The 25356-nt window shown below is 34.9% G+C and overlaps 1 protein-coding gene across 2 annotated transcripts in view; it reads right to left on the minus strand.

Annotated features, from left to right (window-relative positions):
• Positions 1-25356, minus strand: part of DIAPH2 (diaphanous related formin 2) — a 292492-nt gene that overhangs the window by 37334 nt on the left and 229802 nt on the right. The window contains exon 28 of one of the 2 annotated variants that reach the window (XM_026082670.1): positions 6333-7008. The exons of the other annotated variant lie outside the window; for it this stretch is intronic. Within the exon in view, the coding sequence (XP_025938455.1) occupies positions 6986-7008 (23 nt within the window). The 3' untranslated portion in view covers positions 6333-6985. Of the gene's footprint in view, positions 1-6332; positions 7009-25356 lie in introns of those variants that run through there. 2 annotated transcript variants of the gene reach the window in all.

Consider the following 25356-nt stretch of genomic DNA (forward strand, 5'->3'; position numbering starts at 1 on the left):
GAACATATTTTCACACTGTTTAAATCAAATACTCCTTGAAAAATGGCTACAAAAAGCATACATATATTTATAATAAAGATCAATATTAATGTATCTACTACGTCAGCTATAATTAAGGAGAAAAATTATATTTGACGCATTTCAGGGAAGAAGAGCTGGTGGAGGTGAACTTCTGAAAGGAATGGTTTTTGTTCTCAAATAAAAAAAAAAGTCAGCATCTGTACCATACGACAGATTTTACCAAAAATAACCATTTTCTACATCTATATCTAGCCATTAACTTGGTCATTTTAGCAGTTAAGTTCTTGCTGCTCTTCACTATATATTCCACAGCGTCCAAAGCATTTTATTTGTATATGATAGCTGTGAAATTATTGTACTTGAAGAGCTCTCTTCTAGGATATCTAAAAGATCGGCATGCACATTCTACGACCAGATGTCTAGCACAAATCTCTTTCACGTATAGCATCGATGTAAGGTGTGCGCAACTCCTCAACAGTTTCCATTCAGGCAAATTTATCATTACATATAGAAGTTTGAGTAGGTGTTGGCTAAGGTTAATCTTTCCAGTTTTAAGTATATGTAGAAGTAATAGGGGAATGTCAGCCATTAAAAGTCAATGATATGAGATGCAGGTTGCACTGAACATGGGAAATGGCAGAAATAACAAGTACCTGAATGCTGTTGGTGAAGAATAAGAAAAAATACAGAAGGCCAAACATGCAGTGAACTCAGCTTAAAAAAGCGACCAAATTTATGACCCTCTACAATAAGAGCGTCTGATTTAATGCTACTGGATGGCAACCTGAGTTCCTAGGAAAACAACATCAGATTCAAGACCACTCTGAGGTTTTTAATATAGCTTCTTACACCATCAGTACTACTCAGCCTTATTTTAATTCATCTAACTTTTCTTGTATTTGAAAAAGCATACTTGAGAAAGTCATGAAGTGCTGAATTTGCTCTAATCCTTCATGAAATTTGTTACTCTGGAACAATTAAAGATGATGATTTTCACTTTTTCTGCTCAAGAATTTATTTATTTTTTTTTTAAACTTTCTATACTGAGTGTTGATCAATAAAGACAACGAAACGACTATTGTGAATGAAGATCTCCTTTGTGGTATAAACTGAACCAAAGCCAAAGTACCATTGGATACTGTAACCACTGGACAATATTTCCCTTTCTTAAAGGGTAAGAACTGAACATTAAAGTTATAGAAAGAACTGGATAAATGCACTTAACCAAATGTAGGAACCGTAGAACAACTTAATATTTACTAAAAAGGAAAACAGACTCTTTTCCCCAAAACATTTCCAAAGAAATATTAATTTTCCCTAAACTTTTTCTATATACAAACATTAATCTACTCCTATTATGAAAAATATTTTTCACTGAGAGCACACGTCCATCTTTTATATCTTAAATTTGGACTTTAAATAAGGCTCAAGTTTACACCAGTCTTAATTTTTGGTTCATGATGTTTTGCCTGCAAGCTGCTTTCAGGTGCATAATCATTATAAAGTTTTTAAAATGTAAAAATATGGCTAGTTCATATGTTAAAAACTTCTGCTAAACTTTTATGCAGAAGGTGCTATGCATAGATTCACGAACCCTAGAAGGTGTTTGAACAAGAAAATTAATATGAAAGGTACTTTAAAATTTCTTTGATACCAACTTTCCCTGTTTTAGCACATAAAACTTTATGTGCTGTAACTTAAAATTGCTAGTACTTCATGTCAAGGCTATTAGAAAATAAGCAGGAAATAAGTTTTGATATTTATTGTACATGTTGGCAGCTGCTCAGGAGAGGAGCGCTTAATCCACCCCTACTCATCTTACGGGGATGTAGGCAGGAGAAGAACCCTTCTTTTTTTTTGCATGCAGCATTAAGAGGATATGCACTGTCATCTTTGTGGCAGAAGATACAGGGAAATGGCTTGCCCTATAGCTCTCCTTAAACCACGAGAGCCGCAGCCTGGCTTCTGAAGAGCTTTAAACTTTGAAGGCCAAGCATTCACTCTCCTTGCAGTCCCCCTCCCCTCACCCCAAAGAGTTGCTGACTGCAATTTTAAATGCCAAAGTTGTAACATAAAAAATTACAGATGCTGGCATTTGTGGAATTGTTGTAATTGCTGTCTTCCATGCAGTAAATAGAAGTGATAATGATAAATGATACTAACAATAGTTATGCTGCTGGGATGCTGTTATGCTTTTAGATTGAGTACATGCATGGAATATTCCTTTAGATTATCATTCCTTTAAAATCATTATTTAGACTGGTCCAAAAAATCCTAACACCTTGGAATACTGGTCTTGAATATTTTAAAATGCTTACCTCAAACTACTTTCCTACTTTAACTTCCTAGAAAAAAAAATCCCTACATCAAGTGCAAAAGCTGCGATCCGCGATTACCAAATACATTTTTGTTCATGATTAGAAAAAATAGAATGCCATTTTCTCTAAAGCTTCTATTCAATCTCAATATGGAAAGCTTATAGTACAACTCTTCTTTCTGAAGATTGCCAATAATGAAAATTTTAAATACTTTCAACTCTTACCAAGTCTTACCTACAATATACTCCTCAAACACATATTTCRCACAATTTCTTCACTAAATTTCTCATCCTCACCTGCCCCTCTGTTGCTGTTTCCTATCCCCATTGCTGGGCTGTTTTGTATAGTCATACTACAGAGAACCACTGAAATGGCTGGTTACTGCAACACAGCCGAGCACATATCCACTCAAACACATAAGAGCATCCTGAGATGTTAAGGACCACCAGAGCAGGAATTTCACATGTCAGAAGTCATTAATACTTTAAAAATTAGAAAATTATTGTATCCGTTATTTCTAGAAGATCTGTGACCAAACTGTAGCTCTAGATTACTATATTTAAAGCACTAYGTGTATACATATGTACACACACATGTATGTATATGTTATCTTATATATCTATATTTTTATATATAAATATATATATGCATACACATGCACAAAACTACTTTTTTGCTCTGCCAGATATGAGCTAATTGACAAAAAGCTGATTTTACATATATATCATTATTAAAGGAAGCTGAACTAGCTTTTTATTCCTTTGGACTATAGGCATACACTTTATGTTTCTAATGGCAAATTATATTTGACATTTAATTTAAAAACCAAGTTACCTTAATCTACAGCTCTACTACAACAACACTGATATAGCAATGAAGCTTTCCATGGGAAAAAAAATCAATTTTTTTAGTTTAAGATAATTTTAGCCACAAGTAATTGAAAATGTAATTTAGAATTCATTACTTTGGGTGGTTAATTACATCATAACAGTTCCAAAAGATGATGATCCAATAAAAATTAACAATTTTCTCTCTGAAACACAGTACCAGAACAAATATAATAATAAATTGCAAACTGAGATGAGTATTTGAATTATATTAAAAACATTAAATGTATACCAACATGTAATCCTGTCCTAATACTAAGCACTATACCTACAAGCACGCTCTAGCAATTTATAAAACCAACTGAACATCCAGACAAATCTATGAAAGTTATAACAAGCAGCTCTTCTATCGCACATATCTGTTTTCCCCTTAATTCATCATGAAGGCAAAATGGTTTTATTCAATTAAGACTCTGCAATTAGTCCACAACTCTTGCTAAGCTGAGAAATATATATTTCCTAAATGCACCAGCTTAAGAAAGTAACTAAGCCAAGGCTTTATCTCCATGCGATATGACTTTTCCAGTGTCTTTTTCTTCAGAAGGAAAATAGAAGGCACTTTTTTAACCAAAATATCTGATGTAGAAAGATAGTGATAATTTTTTTGCACTGATTCTGTCTAATCCACCTCCAGCTCCTTAGCAGCAGAAGAATCCATGACCTCACTTGTCTCTCAGAAAGGGGACAGGAGCCTGATGAATGCTATGCCCACGTTCTTGAAAAACAAAAGTCTGAATCAACCCAACAATTTCTCCATTGGTCCCCAAAGCCTGCGCCCTTTCTTTCACAAACTTCAACAGACCAGAAGGTTATCAGTTCATACATGGTTGATGTATGTACTTCATGTACTTAATGTACTTCAGAGCATTTTTGTCTGAAGATCTTTAAAATAATTTAAGCTGAACAACTATAGCTGAATACCTTTTGAAGATTAGAGAATAGTCGTGTGTGAATCACACAAGCAATGTGCTATTCCAAGGCATACGGCAAATTTAAATTGCTAGCATGACACCTGAAGTTAAATTTTGTGTTTTGGTAATATAAAGTGTCCTACTCTGGCCTAAAACATGGATTTTCCTAATAATTTTCTCTAGGGCACAGATCATTTCTAACTCAGAATATCATTTTCTCAAGGACATTTGTCCCTGCAGAAAGACTGGAGTCTCAGTGTATAATCTAAAGTATTGCTCCATGATAGATTATACCTGACAGTACTTAGCAAGAATGTCACGTACCACAAATATGGGCCAATAATGTGCAGTACAACGGCTGCAAATGTCAGCATAATTTATTAGAGGCACCATAACCCTGTAAACCCTAGGATCTCAATCATTTGCAGACACACTGCTAGGATACCCTGGCCTAGTGCACATCAGTGTTTTCAAGATAAGTTTATTAGGATGTCTTTAAGTACTTAGTTTCATAATGCATAAATACCATACTGTTGTCTATTTTCATTTGCGCATCATCCAGTGAGAGGGTGGCAAAGTCGAGATGTATCGCCTATGGGTTTTGCCATGGTAGGTCACTTTGACTCTACCACAACATTTCTGCTCAAGGCAGGAAGCGGACGCTGTAAGACATGAGGGCCAAACCATTTTATTATGCTCACAACCATATTTTACTTTAAAACAATTCTTTAAAGAATCAGATTATTTCAGACTATGTTAGAAGTTGGATGAAAACAGTTACCAAATGTATCTCAGTTTAGTAATTCTGAGGTTATACTTTTAAAATCAACACTGTCTAAAAGACAGCTTGTTGCCCTTTACGTAATAGAAGTTATAATAGAATAAAATGACACATCACAGGATCACTAGTTTTATCTGTCTCTGTGGAAATCACTTCAAAACTGAACTCCCTCAAAGACTGTCTAAAATCTATACTAACTCACTCTGCATTTGGATTTTAAATTATGCAGCCCGATGAAACTGGATGCCACTTTATCAACATCCACTGCAGATCCCCCAAAAGGTAGCTTGAAACATTTTTTTAAAATAACAGGAGCTATAAGATGCAACTATTTTTCTCCTTTGGCCATTTTTATAAATTCTGGTTTACTACTGAAAAACAATATGAATGAACTTGAAGACATTCGGATCTTCTGAAGGTGGTGACAAATATTCTACTGGCCAGGGGTCAATGGCAGATCTTGCAAGGTATTACACTGCTATACATTCAGATTTACAGTCCAGCTGAATTACAGTTATTTAGAGCACATTACCCATTTTTGCTGCATGGATATTATTTCAGAACAAAGTACATGAAAGGATGAAGTAGTATAACATGTTATGTTGGCTACTCCTAAACTTTGGAGAAAGATAGGGAATGACAAATCAAGAATATCAGAACAGTGACGTCATTTAAAGTCATCATCTTTACATAGCCATGTTTGTAGGAGATAATGAGCAACATATTGGCAATCAGAGATATGAGCAACTATTATTAAAACTCAAAGAAGCTTCAGATTTGGGAGCTCATATGTGGATGGAAAAATGCTTTTCAGATAGAAATATGTGAATGCCATATAGTCTTTACAAATACTTTAAAATATTGTTAACAGCCTAATGTCTCAAAAATGACCTATGGCCCACTCCCCCTGACCCTGATATTAGTTGTACGAGAATTCAAGTTCTCAATTTAAAGCAGCAGAGCTATATTGGGTACAGGTGAGAAAAACATTTAACAGAGCTGTGCTGGCAAAAATTCAAGTTTTATAGTTTATTTACACCTGGGAAATATGTACACGCACTTTTCTCGGAACAAACTGGGTTACTACCAAAAAAAAGTTTCTTTGAGATATATCAGCTCTAGAAAGAAATTCTAATGCAGACAATACATAAGTCATTTTCTAACCATCTTTGCTTCATATTATCATCAACTTTGTGTTGTCTAACTCCAGGATACAGCCCTAAGAAAGCTGCCATCAGATTAAAACTCAAGGCTTTCTGACGTGATATTAACTGTACAGGAAACAGTGATTTGCTTCATTTCAATATTGTACTGTTTATTAGTATTTAATGTGCATGTTGTTCAGTAAAAAATGGGAAACAAAATATTGGAGAATATTAAACAAAAAAATGAAAACATTTTAGACTGAATATTCTGATCCTGAAAATATTTAGCAAAAACAATGTTTGCTGCTGTGAAAAGTCCACTCCACATACATACACTTATTGCATTTTGTGAACTCTTGTATCCCTTACCTTGTCAATAAAAGACCTGAAGATAAACTGAATTTTAAAATGCTCTGCCATCCTTCAAGTACATTAAATGAGTACCAAGTTATTTGAGAAAGGTCTTTAATAAAATGAAAACCTTGTGAAATAGAACAGAATTTAATCTATATCATGATAAAACAATTTCTTACTTTAAAAGCCTGTGATTTTTCTACACTGTAAAAGTAAAAATCATATTAATTTTATATTTATTTATGAGAGTTTTAGTGATATGATAGTGATGATTCTTACTGCTTATAAAGGCAGAAAAAGGAGAACAACTGGTACTAATTCTAAATGAAAGGCTGTTTCCCTGATAGTGCTCCTTTCACAGCACAATCTCACCCATTTTAACATAAATGGGTGATCTGCACTTTTCACCTGGAAGTACATCATAGGAAAATTCAACCTAATTAATGAAAGCGTTACTATCATTAATTGGCCAATATACATATTTTCCAAACCAGCATTAGAGCCTGGAGCATGCATGAGGTTTGATTCATTAGGCCCAGTCAAGATGTGAATAGATGTACAGACCACTTCAGTTAGGAATTTCGAATCTGGCTGTAAAAATAAAACAATAAATAAATGAATACATTGCTACAGACTTCAGGAGAAGATCAATGCATTCAAGCAAGCAGCACAATAAAGCTAATCAATACATGATTCATTGCAGTATAATATCCTTGGGAAAAATATAGACCTACTTGAAATGTTTGCTATATAGGAATGTCAGTAAAACTTTTTTCCCAACAAACCTAAGGGCAGCTTCCTGAGGTCCCAGGGCTTYGTTACTCTCTTTCTCTCTCCGTCTTTTTTTTTTTCCCTTTTGAGTTCAATAAATACCGCCCCTGCCCAGAGATACAATTTATACACGGTCAATCGTATCAGAACGCACACAGCACCAGTACGCGGCTTGTCAGTACATTCCCATGAATGTTTCTCCAGGAGAAACCTTCAAAATACTCTACTAATATAGTACAATATATAGCTGTCTTAACCTTTTGAATGACACAAGCCCTCAGCTGAGGCCTAACACATTTGAGTAGGAAAAGCAATTTCCAAAAAAAAAAACCAAAAAACACCCCCCCCCAAACAACAGCAAGTAAGAAGTAAGACTCTGAAGGCTGTATGAATGCTGCTTCACCAAGAATATATTCTGGGGAGACATTTAAAGAATTAAAAAGAGTAAAAAAACACTAGCAAGCTCAGCCCATGGCATTCGCATGCTTAACAGCTAACTGCCATTTATGCTATGAGAGAAAAGTGAATTTGTAAATGCAAAAAACCTCCAAAACATAAAATATACTTTTAAAAATATCACCATCAAACCATTAATAAGACCATTAACAATTATGAAAAAACAGGCACGAGATATCTTAGAACAGGTTAATGACACCACTTTGATCCTCTAGGAACAAACATGCTTCTATTCACCATTTAACAAATCTAGTTACTTGGACAACCTACTCTACAGACTAAACTCTGGATTAAAATATGACAGTTGCTCAAATCCTAAAAATGTGGATCAAAAGTACTTTTGACCTTTGAGGTCAAAATCTGGATATCATGCAAGTCAACAGGAGTTTTCTATTTGGTTAATGCAAAATTGGACAGAAATATGTATAGGTAAGCTACCAGTTTGGAAAAAGTACAAATAAAAAAAAAAGTCCTTGAAAATGAAACATTTGAAAAACACTTTGAAGCCGTGAACTTTCAGTTTCTGCTTTTTCAAGTCTCCAGATACATCAAAAGACCTTTTCATCTGAATAGCAAGAATAGAAAAGATTAAAGTAATAAATAATGTCATGCTGTCTTGACTGAGTTCCACAGGTAGCATGGAGGGGAATAATACTTCTGATAAACAATGTAACATGAAAGAAATAAAATATCTTTTAAACATGAAGAAATGAACAGTATATATTTAAAATTAACACTAATTCACAACTGTAAAACCAAACCACCATCTTGCCATAGATAAATCATCAATTGATGATAAATCATCCCAGTTAGTCAACGTTGACTATTTCATACTGGCATGCCTGACAAAAAGAAAGATGTTTCCCATCTTTGCAATAAAAACAAGATTTGCAAGCTCAATACCCATATTTAACACACCGAGTAGTACTTTAAATTGTATTTGGCCTGGGGTATGAAAGCTTATTTTCATATGAATAATTAAAAAAAGAAATACTACTGAACAACTATCTTACCCACTATACAAGCAAACTAAAAATAAACATAAATTCAATAAAATAAATAAGAAATTTGCAGAATGATTTTTTTTTTTTGGACACCAAGCCAATGGCACTTCTGTACCCATCTCAGCCTGGCTAAAATCTCAGAGTTTTCATTGTGGAAAAAAGGAATGCAAATAACTTGGAAATCAAAATGGGATCARATTAATGAGCTTGGGAAATCACTTTAGTTAGGAATGCCAGAGAGCCACTTGGTCTTCCACTAATAGCTGAGAAAATGCTCAGTAAAGAAAACCTAAAATCAGAAATTCAGCCATACAGAAAACACTCAATTGGCTACTGCTTCGGGAAGGAGAATGTGGGATCTATTACAGAGAGTTGGTAACATGTTAATACTCTTTCCGTGAACAATAACTGAAAGTATGGCAGAACAGCTGTCTTTAAGTCTGCCTGAACAGGCATACCTGTAGAATGAGGAAAGCTTTCCTTTTCTCCTCCAGGTCTTACTTGAAAGACAAAGTTTTAGCTCAGGTTTAAAAGATGAAGTGTCTGTAACTTCAGTCTTAAAGCACTTAATGATATTTATATCCAAAACTCTGTAGAACTAATACACATATTTTTATCTGTGCTTGCCATGAATGAACACGTCTCCTATTCTTAGTTGAATTAATCTAATCTAGGTGATCTAAATAGTTGACCAGAAAAATTTTGCAATGCAAACTGTCTAAACTAGACACGTTATGTTTAAAAGCTCCTTAAAAATAGTAGTGCAATATGAGAAAATAATTTCCTACTAATCATAGATTACTGTAGCAATAGATTCGACAGATTACACAGAAACAAATTATATTTTTAATTTAGTATATGCTATTGCTGCAGAAATGTAGCAATATTAAAAGGAATGAAAGCTAATGAACAAAACCTTTACAGGGAAAAATTGTAGAATACTTTTCTGTTCAATAAATTTTATAACAAAAAAAGAAATGCAGCAGCAAGGCCCTTTGCATGAACAAAATGAGGACAAATCATCCAGGAAAGACAAACTGAACTAATAATTACTTTTTAAAATATAAATGTTTTGTAATTTTCTTCAAAACATGAGGAACAGACAAATTCAGACACAGTATGGATTATAATAAAAGGAAAATTACAAGTCAGACAAACTGAAAGTTAAAACTATGGACCAGCTTCCTCACACAAATTATTTGACATTTTCAAATGCTTCTGAATGCAAGAGTCATTTTTGAACTGATATATGCTTAGGATCAATATAAAATTTTATAGCTTCATGAAATGTTTGTCTTGGCACAGATTTTCTTTTTATGTATCACACACACACATATGTATATATACACACATGCATATATACTTACGTATAATATATATACACACATGCACATTTTTCAAAGCCTCATTTTCCATATTAAACTACCACACCGAAAATGACATTTAAGACCTACATACGCACACTACACAGCATCAAGATGAACCAAACAATATAAAGATACAGGATTTTTTCAACTATAAAATATTCCAACATTTATTGTCAAAGCCTTTCTACCTCTTGCACCTGTAGTTTGCCTGACAGACAGGTCGTCTAACATATGTTTTTAAATATTTCAGTCTTGCTCACGGAGTATTCTTCTCAAGAGATCTCTCGGCTACATTTCAATACTGTCTGAAGTGTTCCTATATATAACATGACATGAAGGATTCCTTCACACTGATCCCTTCTGAAAGTTATCAGAATCAGGGCAAGGGCCCATTGGCAAACACGATGAGGATCATCCTCACCTTCTAATATCTACGATTTTGAGGCAAATAACAAAAGAAAAGGCACACAAAAATCCTAAATAATGGAACTAAAATATAATACAGTAGAGACATCACATGTACTTCAGAATAATATTAGTGTTTTCTTTTGGATTACTATAAAATTCACATCGGACTGAAAAATGAGTAAACTATTCAGTTTATGTTTGTCACTCTATTCTTTTTTACAGTCTATTTCAATTACAAACCATGAAGGCCTTCATTACACACAGAACATAATTTTAATCAATAAATGTATTCTGCACAGCTAGAGAGTCACAACTAGGTTGGAAATCCAGATCTCACGGCTAATAAACTCTCTTTTCATCCTTGGACCACCATGTTTGAGTGTAGCCGAGATCACAATTGTATTTTGTGATTTCAACAGCAACATTTCACATATATTTGTAAAAATTAGTCAACTGCAATGCAGTTATATTGCCATGACAGCATAGTTTTATAATAAACTGCAGAGTGGGTTTCCTCTGTTCTTTATTTTTGTCCTCTAACCAAGATCACTAACAGGCTCTCACTTTTAGAAGAACACCATCAGTTCTCTGTGTAAAAATTTCTACAGTTACTAGAATAACGCATTTTTCAAGAGTGAGAAAATAGTGATTTATGAAAGAATCAGTGCTATACTTGTAAATAATTCACCAAAGATCTGAGCTAAAATCTGATACACTAGCTAAATTATACCCTCATCCTCACTACCAGTGCTGCCACATGCATTGGGATTTTCTGACTTCATCAAGAGGTTTAGAAGCCTGTTGGCTTTTTTTTTTAAAACCTCAAGTTTGGGAAGTCAAATCCTTAATACTTGTCAAATATTTTCTATTAAAATGAATTTAAATAATTACTTTTAAAAAAGCTTACCTATGTAAGTCATGAATGGCTGGGGCCTCTAGAATGTTACTGATAACTTTTGAACACCTACAACATACGTACCCAGAGTGAAATCCTCATTTCATTTGTGGCGCATACATATACATACATACATACATACATATATAGATATATATGCACATACACATACACACACAAACATATATTTTTTTTGTAAGAAGCCTCTCGGCATCAGAGTGCCTTCCTTTAGGTCAATATCTTTCTCTTGATGAAAAAAACCACTGCCCATCTGGACCCACAATAGTCAGGGATTCCTGAACACTGTTGGTACAAAGAATTCATTCCTATATGCATTCCCATGAGTAAAAACTCATTACTCAGCTTATGATTTAACAGTTACTGACTTTAATATTTGCAATAGTGGTGAATGCGTAAAAAGAATAAACTGCAAAATATTATTTCCAGGGAAGCTACCACTATACTGTTACTAAGATGTTAAGGAAGCCTTACAAAGATCAGGTACTGAGGAAGATGCATGATGATTTATGGATTTTTTTTCATGATTTCTGATGGAAGGAAATGGAAGGGTTAGGGAAGGTGATTCTGTTTGCATCTTCAGGATGTGTAAAAAAAAAAAGTTTCTGCCTTAATTTATGCTGTTTGAAAGTCCTGAACTACTTTTCAAAACTTTATCTTTCAAAGGCTTTCTTAATATTCAAAAAGACCTTGCTAATTAACTCCTAAAACTACCTCAAGCCCAATATGCTTCTCCTGCTCCTTAGAAAAATTTTAATTGCACAGATTAAGCACTGGAATTCCAGCTGTCACCTTCCAATAGCTTTCTTGCTTTTTAAATAAAGTGCTTTTGGTTTGATCTCTCCTTTTCTTTGGGGAGGGTCTTTGGATGAGGTGTTTTTATGATTTAGCAATTCCATCTGACTATTAAAAATGATGTGGCAGTGTGGAAAGCACATTTAACCTGTTACACAGCACTTAGCGCTTTTCTAAAATGTTATGACATTTGGCCATCGGATTAGCTTTCACCTAACACAGATAGCAAAAATGAATTATTTGAATACCTGAGTGTTAGTTACAGAAACAAGGGAGGCACTCTGTTCACAAGGGAAGTCCTGCACAGCGACAGGACAAGAGGCAAAAGGCACACCTTGCTACAGGGGAAATTCCTTCTCCACTGTGAGAACAACCAAGCAGCAGAGCAGGTTGCCCAGACAAATGGTGGAATCTTCTTTGCTAGAAATACTCATAATGGGGTTTGACAGGGCAGCAGGCCCTAATCTAAGGCCCTTCTTTCACCAGAAGGTCGGAGCAGGTTACCTCCAGAGGTTCCTTCCAAACTAGATTTTTCTATGATCTTATGAATGAATGCATCAGTCTAAATAAAATATTAGCAGTGCGGTTCTCTCCCTTTCTGTGTCATCATTTGGGGGAAGATGGCCCAAAGCCACATACAGGTCACAGGGTAACTGGATAATCCTAATAGGTAGGTGCATGCAATTAGTGCAGGATGGTGATGCTGACTGATCTTAAAATAGCATAAAAATTATAAATAACTACAAACCACTGGCTCAGAAACCATTATTAATATAATAGCTCAGAAAAATAGTTTGAAGTAATAATCTCGTATCTACAATCAGACTACTCAAACCATATTTTACCAAGGTCTGCTAATATTTATTACAGTGTACTCAGCAGGAAGCACTTTGCTAGTTCCAAATCTAATAAACCGGTCAAATTCTGTATGCTTAGAAAATAGAATGATTTGCCACAATTGTCTCCAAAAACCTGAAAGGACGATAAGAAATACTTGCTCTCCCACAAGCACATGTTACAATTCACACATTTTGGAGTGAGGTAGTTTTCTGAGGTTCAGATCCAGACCCTACCTCAGCACTGAGATACAAATGATCCAGAGCAAGGTTAAGCCAGGCAATTTTCCTCATCGGCTGAACAGTCCTCTTCTGCCATCACCTTCTAGCTGTCAGCATTAATTTCGCACAGTAAAACAGAGCTCTTAAATTCCCTCCAGTTCTAAGGATCCCTTGCTACATCACTTCTAGTTCATTGTGAATAATACAAGTATCCCACCTGCCATGCTGCCATATACCTCAGCATCACCTTCAGCTAGAACTTCTCTTCTTGAGTATTACCTCCATAAACTCTCCCATCCAGTGGTACAGTTAAAACATAATCAAGCCCTCATCATCCCACACCTCAATCACTGCAACATTCTTCTCCTTGGCCTTGAAAAACACATTGTTGTCTGGTCCACATCTTTTAAGGATGCTGTCACAACAACCATATTCCTGGACTGTTGTTTTGACCACAACACTCCTCGCTTGAGTCCTCCAATACTTATCTCCTTTTATACTGTGATTTGGCTTTTTAGTGTTAAGTTAATTCCAAAAAAATAAAGTCTGAGCACTGTCCTAAAATTCTTTCCAAAAGTCTAGACCCAGAGAGACTCTGGTCTTTGCTTTTTTCTTCTAGCAAAGGAGGAGAACCGAAACTGAAGCAGGATGCCTCTCTTTTCTAGCAGACTTTAAATTCCTTTCCTGTCTTACGCAACATACATCAGAAGTTTAGCCAGATTTGTCGGGAACACTGCTGAACTGCAGCAGTTATTTTAGCCCCTTTCCAACCTCATTTAACTCTCCTGTAACTCCAGCTACACAGATGCAAGAAACAACTCAGTAATATAGGCAGTGATACATTTGCACAAATGTGCTTCAATACACATTTATGCCCTGCAACGAGTGTTTCTAGTGATGTAATACAAATGATGACACTACATGACACTTAAAAGAAAAATGCAAGCATATATGTAATTACTTTTTGTAACCCCAATCAACTCTGAGGAAATTTAAGTTTAATCACTGACTCCAACGGCAGTGGGAATCAGATGCTATGACTGGTTTAATGTGAAGATACCACAGCAACTGGAGTCTTTCTGTCATTTGGCTTTCACACACTAACACCTCAATGTTCCAGGGAGAACCCTCAAAGCTTCTAAAAATTCTTAAATAGACAGAACAGATACGATATTTGAAATCCTGCAGTTTTCTACAGAGCAGTGAAAGCCTTTGCTAGCCATCAAGTGGATGATACAGCAGAGAAAAAAAATCTCCATGATAGGCAGAGTAAGTCTTGAAAGACAGACAGACTGCAGAAATGTGAAACCCCTGAACTAAGAGGCATAATAATACATAAATAAACAAACAAACCTGAATTTGTACTGGATTTCCATCACAATGAAGTTTCCTTGCAGGTAAAAACACACATTTATTAAAAGATATCATATAACAATGGCACAGCCGAAGTTTCAGACTGATCACAGGTAATGGCTCATTTGAGCAGTGATACCATCATGACAACATATCATCCCTGCATCCGGCTCAAATACACTGGCTGGCAAAAACTTAATTCTTTCATCATCCCTCTTCAATCAAGTAGAAACATCTACAAGTGTTCACAAGAGAGATTTAAGAAAAATAAATGAATATGTTTTCCTGAGCTAGAACTTCTTCTTTTCTTCTGTGCCAAAAAATACGTAACAACTGGCAAAGAAAAAGGAAAGGGTATAAAGATGAGTTCAAGACCAGGAAAAAAAGACAAAAATCACTGGGGATAATTTAAATATTGATGGGAGGTAATGAATTTGGCAGTGAATTAGGTACTGCAAGCTGATACCTCACTACAGACAGAAAGGATTAGAGGTCCCAGAAGTAAATTTTTTTCATTTGTGCAGGGTTTATTTAAGACTCAAACCATCTTCATGAATAACTTCATTCCCCTGTGCTAGGGGAAGGAGGTGGAAGTCAGATATATATCATATGGAAGGGATGAATTTTGAATGCTGTTTATTTGACATATAGACCATTTAATATTGCACTAAACTCAGAAAGTTTTTGCATGTGCATAGGAAGAAATGGAGATAGAGGGCAAGAAGAATCAATTTTTTATTAAAATTATATCTTCATAATCTTACAGTTTTTCTGATGCATCTGTGTTTCATTTTCCTATCTCTCCTTAAATGGCAAAATTATTTTATCTTACAGTCAAGACCTAAAAGCAGCAGTGTAGATTATTCAACAAGTCCCATGTCACTTGTGAGATAAGAGATTTCCTATTTATAATTTTAATGAAGTGTATTGATACTTACAAAAGAAATTATCGATATATAGATATAGGTATAAAAAGATARTATTCAAAGAGATACCAACACACACTGGTTATCCCACTTCCAGATACTTAATGGATTATCAAACTCTGAGCTACTGCTTCCAATATACAAAAAAGGAATTTAAGAAGTAATAATGGATAAAAAGGAAAACTTGAAATACTCTCCTAAGCAATTAGTAAGTGCCTTTTACAGAATTTTCTTTATATGTCTAGAATGTTTTGCACGCTTACAGCAACTATTATCTCATTGTAGCAGGCAAAATACCTTCAAAATCCACAAATTAGAAGCATTAATATTTATATATGAACTGGAATAGCATACTTAAAACCTCCTGCTGTCTAGTTCATCAAGTTCCTCTTTTTTAATGTTTACTGTTAAATTTGAGTTACTTCTGCTTTGCTGTACATAAAAGATTAGGAGCGAATACAAACAGTTCAGGAAAGTTGAAGGACCACACTGTTGCTGCAAGGAAATAAGCATCCCTCAAAAGACAAACCAGCTCCCATCAAAATTTTATGTTTTGACAGTTCATGTCTTTCATCTGGTTTTGTTTGGTTCTTTAAATTGATGACAAGACGCACAGTTGAGTTGGCAGTTGTGATTAAGAGGTCAAGCATTGAATTCAGTACCTTATTAATCTACTTTTTTCTCTCAGCTAGCATTTTGGTATCCCAAGTTATCCGTATCAGCAGGATACTATGGGTGAACACTACCCCCTAGTCAAAAATATAGACAAGCTTCATTATCACCTATTGCTTGAAGTAAATAAACTCAATAGGAGTTCAGATAATCCAGGCATATATATTGCCTTTTTAATTCAATAATTGTTTTCTTTTCCTTTTTCTGAACCATCAATTCCACTTTGAAAAGCTTAAAAAAAAATTAAAAGGTTTTTCAGAAAGGGAACCTCTTTTGTCCTTATACAAAAAAGCAGTAAAAAAAGGTATTCCCATGGACAGAGTCCGTTAAAAATCAGATTATTTCCACAGCATTCTCCTATTATTCACCTGCCAGTAAAATATGTACTCTCATTGTCCCTGTTTGAATGCCTGTTTTTATCTGACTGAGGCTATATGGTCATTTTTGTATTTATTACTGAGTTACTAAGGTTTTTTTTCCATCTTCTAAAGCATGTTTTTCTGTTCTCAAAAACTGGGCCACATGCCTCTGAGGAGAAAGTAGTGCATTATTTCATTCCCACCTTTTCTTCTTTTTTGGCATCTCTGAGGCCTGCTATGCCCAGAAGTGCTTCCACTCAAGCTGGACCATCAAATCAATTATCACAGCAGTCTGCTTTCTAAATATGAATGGCAATGAATGACAACAGGCAAGGCAAACTTTCAGCTTTGATTTGTCATTGGTAATGTAAATTTTTTTTGTTTTCTTTATAGATGTTTGTTATAGTAGCAATTTGACCAAACTCTTCCCCCTGCTGTCTGCAGCTGTGTTGTGTAGATCCTGAGATTAAAAGCTTCACCTTTGCCAAGGTTAAGGCTAAGCCAAAGACACAACAGAAAATAAGCGATAGGGAACCATTATCAATATAAAAGCTCTTCTTCCTGCTAACTCTTATTACAATCATTACTGTCAATGAAAAGCACTGCACCATAACAAAACTTACTTGTTTCCATTACTAATAGTCCCAGCTGTTCCACAATTTCAAGGCGCAATTGTTCAGCGCTGATGTTACATCATTTCAGATGAGGTCTCCATTTACAGCAATATGTTTCAGTTTTTATGTGCTGTTATATTGTACCAGCTTGAAAAGACTGAGACATAAAAAGTGATGGCTTGACCAAACTACAAAGAGTTCATAACACTATGTGCACTAATCAGTCTACTGTGTGCGAGAACACCGCAAGAATCAATGTAATAAATCCAGAAGCCTCACATGATGTTAACGGTGTAACATTGTGTTGTGGGTTCACAGATATGTATACTTTATTAACTGAAAAATATTCTTAAACTTAACATTTAATTCTCTTAAAAAATATTCATTAATTCCTTGCCTTTCATAAATAATTATCAGTAGCTGAAAATAACTCTAAATGCTTTCAGAAGATTTTAGACAAAGATTCCGACAACTCCTTATACCAACAGCAGCTTTCTTTAAACCCTACTCAACCCCCCCAGTCTTTTGAATACACATATTTAAGGAATTTCTTTAAATTTTTCTTTTCTATAAGCAGAATACCCTCATCCTCTATACTTGCTTTGGTCTATTTTCTAATAGCAAATATATCCAGCGAATGAACAAGGGCTATCATAACGTTTCCCGCTTTTGTAAAAGCAAAACCTTTGCACTCGCACTCAGCCAGGTGGCTGGGTTCTAGGTCCTGATCATTGCTAATTGCTGTGCCTTACACACAGAAGTACTAGGAAACTTTCTTATCCTGAATTTTAGTTTTAAACTATTTCTCTGTATAGGATATGAGTAAGTTGAATCTTACATGGCTTTATGTGGCTAGTTATAAGGGAATTTCACTGTGCATAAAAACTGTGCATTGCATTTTCCTTTTATTTCAATATTGATTGCTGTTTACTTGCAGTACTGTACTAGGTTGGGCTTTATTTTAGAAAGTTCTTATCCATCTAGTTTAAAAAATAAGAAAACATGAATTTTAGACAAAATCATCAGTAAATTTAGGGTCTTTGGAAAATTATTTTTCATCAGAAATGCCTTCTCGGCAAACACGGAAGCATTGTCGAAGATGAGAACACCATATAACATTAATTTTCAAAGACTAAAATGGCTAAAATGACTGCTTTTAAAGATGGCTGGTTTCGGTTGCACGTCAAAATTGTTTCTACTTGTTTATGTGATATTTTATACAAGATACTTTTTTTTCTACTTATATCCATTAGTCCAGCATTAAAAAAATAGTTTCAAATTAAAAGATCTCAAGGAAACCTATACTTCCAGGAATCAACTAAAAAAAGCATTAGCTTCAAAACATAAAGGAAATTAATGACAGACAATACACCACARATCAAAAAGTTCATATAATCACACAATCACTGTCCCATTTTATTTGTCTCTCCTCATACTGTTTCATAAATGGAGTTTGGATCCCAAACAGAATGTGAAAATATAACAGCTAAATTAAACCATCAGATGCTGGCCTGCATTTCTATTTTGTAAACCAAATTTGTTATGTTACAGATTCCAGCTAGAATTAGCAGGGCACTGTGACAGTACTAGAAGATTAATTACTGTATAAAAGTGTCCATGTATAAGAGCTAAAGTATGAAACAACGTAAGCAAGCACAGTAAACTAAAAGAAGAGGTCTTATCCCGTATTTACGATCAGTCATAGTTTGAAACTGATGGTTTCTCCAATGAAGATTCACTTCTTTCCTTAAAAGGAGAGTTAAACTATAAAATAAAGTTTGAAATATTTTTTCTAAATATTTTTAGTGCTTTCCTTTGTTGAGACTACTAGTTCAGACATGAGCAAAAACTGTAGTGTACAATAAAAGTCTGAACTATTTTTAGAAGAACTCCTTACATGCCATGAAACGGAATTTCAGATCAGGAACCGGGACACGTGTTCAGGATGCTTTGGAGTGAATTTAACGTGAAGTTTACTTTATGATTTGTGCCAGTATATGTAATCTGGGGGACAATATAGGAAAGACTGTATTGCCTATTTTAGTGAAAATAATGCCAATTATGAAGCTTGTAATTTATTTCTGCAGTCATGGATAAGAAATAAATTCTTTACCAGAGTCCTTTCAAAGACTCTTGGATTGTGAGCCAGTTTTAAAATTCTCAAAAACGGAGGTTTAATGGTACCACTTAGTGGCACTCATGGACACATGGACCAAGTGGACATGGACAAGTAAGATGAAAGCTTCCAAGGCCCCACAGCCATCACCCAGAACCATTAATGACACTGCTTGAACCCTGACTTCCAACTCATGTAGTATTTTAGTACAGATTCTGTTCTAGGAAGACAATCATAATTTTCTGCATGGTATTCAAATCTTTTTATGTAAAACAGACTATAACAGATTTCAAAACAGACCATCCTATTTATAATGCTTTTTTTCCATACATGCTATCACCTTGACCTTTAAGAAGTATGAAGTTAGAGCAAACTGAAGTCTTACTGTAGGCCATTCATTTGGAACGAAGACTTCATGAAACACCAAGGTGCCTCCAGTATGACAAGCTAAGATTTCCAACAGGCATAGCAAAAGCAGTACGAAGTGACTGCTATTTTTTTTCTTACCAGCATCTTCACAAATATATTACCAAGTAATATGAGCATATGCATACTCTGCATACAAAAAAAGAGTAAAGAAAGAGTACCTGCATGCAAAAGTAAAGCTGTACAATCCCCTGCCCATCATATTCAAACCAAACTGATCAAACATTAGTTTTGAAAATGAAATTAGACCTTACATCCATTATTCTTATATCAAAATACAGCACACCAAAGAGAACACTTAACTGTGTAACTTGTACAACAGAGAACTGAAAGGGAACTTCCACCTGTACGGGAACATCTGCAATATCAGTCTACTAGATTCAATACAAGAACAAACACAGCGGTCTGCGATATAGTTTAACATTTTGCTGGCACAAAACTGGGTTATACAAGAACGATGAGGCCCATACTGTTACTTATTTGTATAGTCTACAGCTCTTAGAAAACTACTGATTTGGAGAGTTTTCAGAACTGTTGTTAGGGGTTTTGTTTGTTTGTTTTTAATACCTTTCCTTTTTTATGTTTCTGGTATAAAATGACCAGCCATAAATGATTCAGAAGAATCAAAAACATGAATCCTAAAATATTACCTATACATAAAAATTTAATGCATTTGATGTTAATTCTCTCAGTTACTTCTAGTGCCAGCTCTGCACATTGGCTATTTCATTTCTCCAAAAATAAGCTCTCATTTGTATTCCTGTACTTGGAATATTTCTGATGTCAGCAAATGTTAACTCAGTCAAAATAGATTAAAATAAAACAAAACACACAAAGCAGACAAGAACAAAACACCACACCTTTTCAGGATCTTTGTTAGGCATATTTAGGGACAAGTATACTTTGCATTTTGGAAAAAGCAAAAGGAAATAATTCTATTCTACCGGTTACAAACTTCTCTAAGAGATAGCATACACCCTGAGGAGAAGAATTGGCAGGAGATTTGGTCCCAAGTATTGTAAGTTGACACATAAGAAACTTTTTCTTTTTTTAATATAAATGTATATATGTGTATACACACTCATATATACATAGCTGGGAATAAAGGGTGAAATTGATCTAACCCAACTTTAAACATCATCAGTGTAAATATCAGGATCTGAGATAATTATGCCATTATAGATGAGGGAAAGAAATAGGCCCAAGAACATCACCCCCTTCATCCTGACACAAGTAGCTACAATAAGATCAGAGCAATCACATTCTACAAAAACGCTTACTTCTTTTCACAGACCATAAAGGAAACTTAAACGATTAGTTCGACTGTCAGTAGTCACATAATATCTTCAACTTTTCCTCATGACACTTAAACATGACTGCAGGAAAGACAAGGCAATTTCCTGGCAGCCTCCCTCGGGGTTGCTCGGAGTACAGAATCTACCAAAGGCAAACTTACAGCAGGCCTCCAGGCACCCTGTGCATTTTACCCCCAACTGCCTCCCTACCAAAAACCAGAGCATATAGGCACAACTGTCATCTCCATTATTCTTCGCTACAAAGCTAAAAATAAAAAGACCACAGAATGTCCAAAGTGTGGTAGATCGACAGCTGCCCCAAGCCTCTTCAAGGCTAATTTGAAAGAGATTTGTCAGAAAATTGCTCGCATATGAGACTGCCCAAGAGCACATGCAGGTCAGAGCTTTTGATATTCAAGATCAGAAATTCTGTAGCACAGAAGTCGATTATACTTTGTATATTTTCTTTGTAGACTAGACTCCAGACCAAGCCCATTTCCTCTTAAAGGAGAAAACTCCTTCTGGATCAAACTACTGGAGTGACTTAGTGAAAAAAGGGCTTACTATTGGGTTTCTTAATGCTCTCCTGAGAAAGCTGGTTTCACCAAAACAAGCACGTTTCCTCCATCAGCACATGGACTGAAGATCCTAAATCACAGTTTCAATGTCTTACATTCATCAACTGATACAAAGACATTCTTCCTTTAGTAAACGATTCATTTAGAAATCATTCTTCTGCATGCCTGAAGCAACAACAGATATTTAGAAAAAATCTTATCTTTCCTTTCAAATAAAATAGTATCTACAGATATCTTAGACTAAAACTGAACCAAAAGAAATGTATTTAGCTAAAAAGTGTGAATACCTGCCTTACAAAGACATTGCAAGGACTGTCTTTTTGAATTATGYAATATGCTGAAATGCAAAATGTTAAAAATGTTTGTCACAAAAATTACTTGCAGAATATTATTTATACAAAGAAAGGTTAAATATACATATTTTGGAATATACAACCATAAGAGATAATTTACGTTAGCCAAAATGTATTATATTTGGGTGCTTTTTGCCACAGAAACAAAATTCTGAAACATAGAAGTGGGAGTCGCAGCCACATGTGCAAACCTTTTCTTACTGAAGGAAAGGAAAGAAGGAAAGGGAGGCTTGGAACATTTCCTTTGGTCCTCCCTACTTGCCATATGCCAGTTGTGAATTATGCTTCATAAGATAAATAACTAGTCAAGAGTAAAGAGATGAGCTGCTTCAGAGCACTTCCTCAGGCCTGATGGGCTGACTACCTGTCAGATACTGTTGAAAGCAGGATTATGCCTGGAAAGGTTGACATGTAACAGATTTATCTCTCTGAATCAAACACACTACGTTTAGTTAAACTCAGTGAACTTCAACTAATTAGGCCATCATTACAGTAAATTCGTACTGAATAATTTTCAAAAGACTAAATCCATAGAGCCTATACTACATATTCTTAACTGGAACTATTGATAGCAAAAAGCAAGCTGTTTACTACCACAGAGATTTTTTTCCTACAAATTTCAACTGAAAAGCAGCAAATACAACCTTTTACTCTTAATTATTTAAGAACAAGACCCTTCAAAAAAAGACAGATACTACAAAAAAAAAAAAAAAACTTCAAAAAAGATAGATACAAGAAAATGATTTTCTCCACTGRGTGGAAATCAAAGGCAACACAGTCTTGTACCATGTCTGAGTCCATCATTTTTTGTACTTTATATCAAGTACTGAGTTAAAAAATATATGTATGTATATACATATATATATAGGAAAAGGAAAGTAGAGAGCACCATAAAACTATTCAAAATTATAAGATAAATCTGGTGAAAAATATCAGCCAAAATCATAAATGCAGAAACACTTTTAGAAAGTTAAAAATTAAATAAAAAAAGTTAATCTTTCAGTTCAAAGCGATATGAAAATGTTATTGGTACAGAACAGATACACAAATGCAGRAAATGCTAAAGAAGAAAGTTGGTAACACTGGAAGAGTTGTTCTTAATAGTCTGCCTGGGACGTTTGGAGAAGTCCCCCTTTCATCGCTCCTGACACATGACACAGATACTYGCAGTAGAACAGGAAACACAATATAGCAGGAGGTGGAGCTGGTTTCTGGCTGAGCAGAGAAAGCTCCAAGATTGCCCTTGATGTAACAATGCGACAGAAGAAAACTTGTCCAATCTAAGATTTCCACTTCTACTCCTTATAAATTAATATTTGTTTCCTTCTAAAAGAGAAGAGAAAGGAAGAGAGAGAATATGTAGCCTCCAGTTCTTTCTGCCTTTCAGAAGAAAAATAAAACCTTTTCAAGCTAAGGAGGAACCCTATTTCCTCTAGTACCACCCACTGCAATGCTTATGTGAAGCATGGTAGGACCATAATGATCGCTCCAGTACTAAGTAGCATAATCTGTATGCACATAGGTGTCTTAGATGATGATGCATTTGCTTGAGAACACTCACTTGCCTTTCAAGTACCTGATTCTACTGTTCCCGTTTACTGTCGCCTCAGGATCAGACACCACTTCACCACTCACATCAATACAGCCGCCAAATCTGTGAGCTCATCCTTCTAACTAAATAGACCAGAGTGCTCTCAGTATTTCAACAGAACTTCTRCTGTTCAGATTCAGTCACTACTGGCACTTTTTATAATCAAATAATAACTGAATTCATGATTTCAACTGTTTCTAAACATTCCTACAAACTTAAAAGAATTATATATTTGTTAACTATAAACAGCACTACTTATTTCTGTATTAAATGCAACCTGTTAGYTGCTGGAGCTGCAGATTTTAAGATTTTTTTTTTTCTTTTTTTCCAATGGCTTCTATTGAAACTGCCTTTCAGTTACACCCAAAAGCCTGGTGTTTTAGAAAGAAATACAACTTGGTATTTTATAAATAGAATAATGGAACATAGAATACATTACTGAAGCAGAAGACATCCTTTTACCCAACATGCATCTGGATTCATAGCACTCCTTATAACATCAGTGAAGTTATATACAAGAATCTGATAATGTATTATGGCCTAATTTTACACCAGCTTTCTAAGAAAAGCTGTGCAGTTGTCTGCTTAGGAAGTCTGGGAGTTGCTTCTAATTTCTCTTTGTCATTTATTCTACTACATCCCTCTTCAATCCTTGAAAAATCATGTTTTAAGGAAAGCTCCCTATTTCGATTGAAATGAGCTGTCACATACAAATTCTAGTAATCCAAAACCCTACAGATGTTTTATGCTAGAAAACAAAAATTTTTTCAAAACAAATATAGTATTTTCCAGATGTACTCTACCTAGTATTCTTAAGATGTCCATTTATAAGTAATGTTTTAAAATCCCTCGTAGCCTAAAATTAAGGCTATATAAGCACCCTATTTAAAGACAACAGTGCACAAAATTCTTCAATACATTTACAAATTTTATACACTTCTACACAGGTATTTCTCAGAGTAACCTTGCCTTATTAACAATATTTTGCAGAAACGTGTCTCTCTGATTCCTATAGTTCTAGTGAAATTTTAAGTACCCTCCCACTGCATTTTCCTTTCTGAAATGTATTGACCTTTTGACTGGGCAGCATTAGAATAATTTCTCTAGCATGCATGCATTAAAAGAGGACACAATTGAAAGAAGATGGCTAGCGGGTAAGGAATTTGGACTAAAGCTTGTGTTTTACTCAGAGACTTTTTAAAGAAGTTTTTCCATACTACATGAGCATCTTTGAAACAAAACACATGAATATCAGATCTTACTTTAGTTTTTCTGTTCTTCAACACAAACGGACAGTGAAGAAACTGCAGGGCATGGGAGACATGCTGTGGGAACATGGAATATTCCAAGACATAACAAATATGACAAATTCCAGACATCTTTTGATGCTGCAGCTATCTTTATGGGGTTTGCTAATGACTATTCCTGACTAAAGGGGTCAGATGACACCTAAAGGTGCTGAAGGCACTAGACAAAGTAAAAAATTCAAATAGTTATTCCCTATAACTCTGCTAGTTGCAGAGACTTTTGACCATTTAAAGCTTTGCTTTCATGAAAATATCAACAGATCTTTCCAATTCAGGGATGTTAGTCACTGAAAATGATATCAAAGTCATCACTCCTGACATCTGGAGAGCAGGATGCACTCAAAAAAAGAAAAAAAGAAAAATCAGGCACCGGACTAAAACCAAGAGAAGAATTGCTGGAAAGAGGGCATAAATGTAGTGCTCTAAGAGATTTCCAACGGAACATGAGCAACTGCTTAGTAAGAAGCATTACATGTTTTCTGCTTTGTTAGTTGTCCCCCCCTCCAAATACAATAATTTGTTCAATCTAAATTTTACTTTTATTTATGAGAACCTATTGTTATTCATCCTGAAAGAA

The sequence above is a fragment of the Apteryx rowi genome, unplaced genomic scaffold (genome assembly GCF_003343035.1).
Source record: "Apteryx rowi isolate R43461 unplaced genomic scaffold, aptRow1 scaffold_59, whole genome shotgun sequence".
Taxonomy (NCBI): domain Eukaryota; kingdom Metazoa; phylum Chordata; class Aves; order Apterygiformes; family Apterygidae; genus Apteryx; species Apteryx rowi.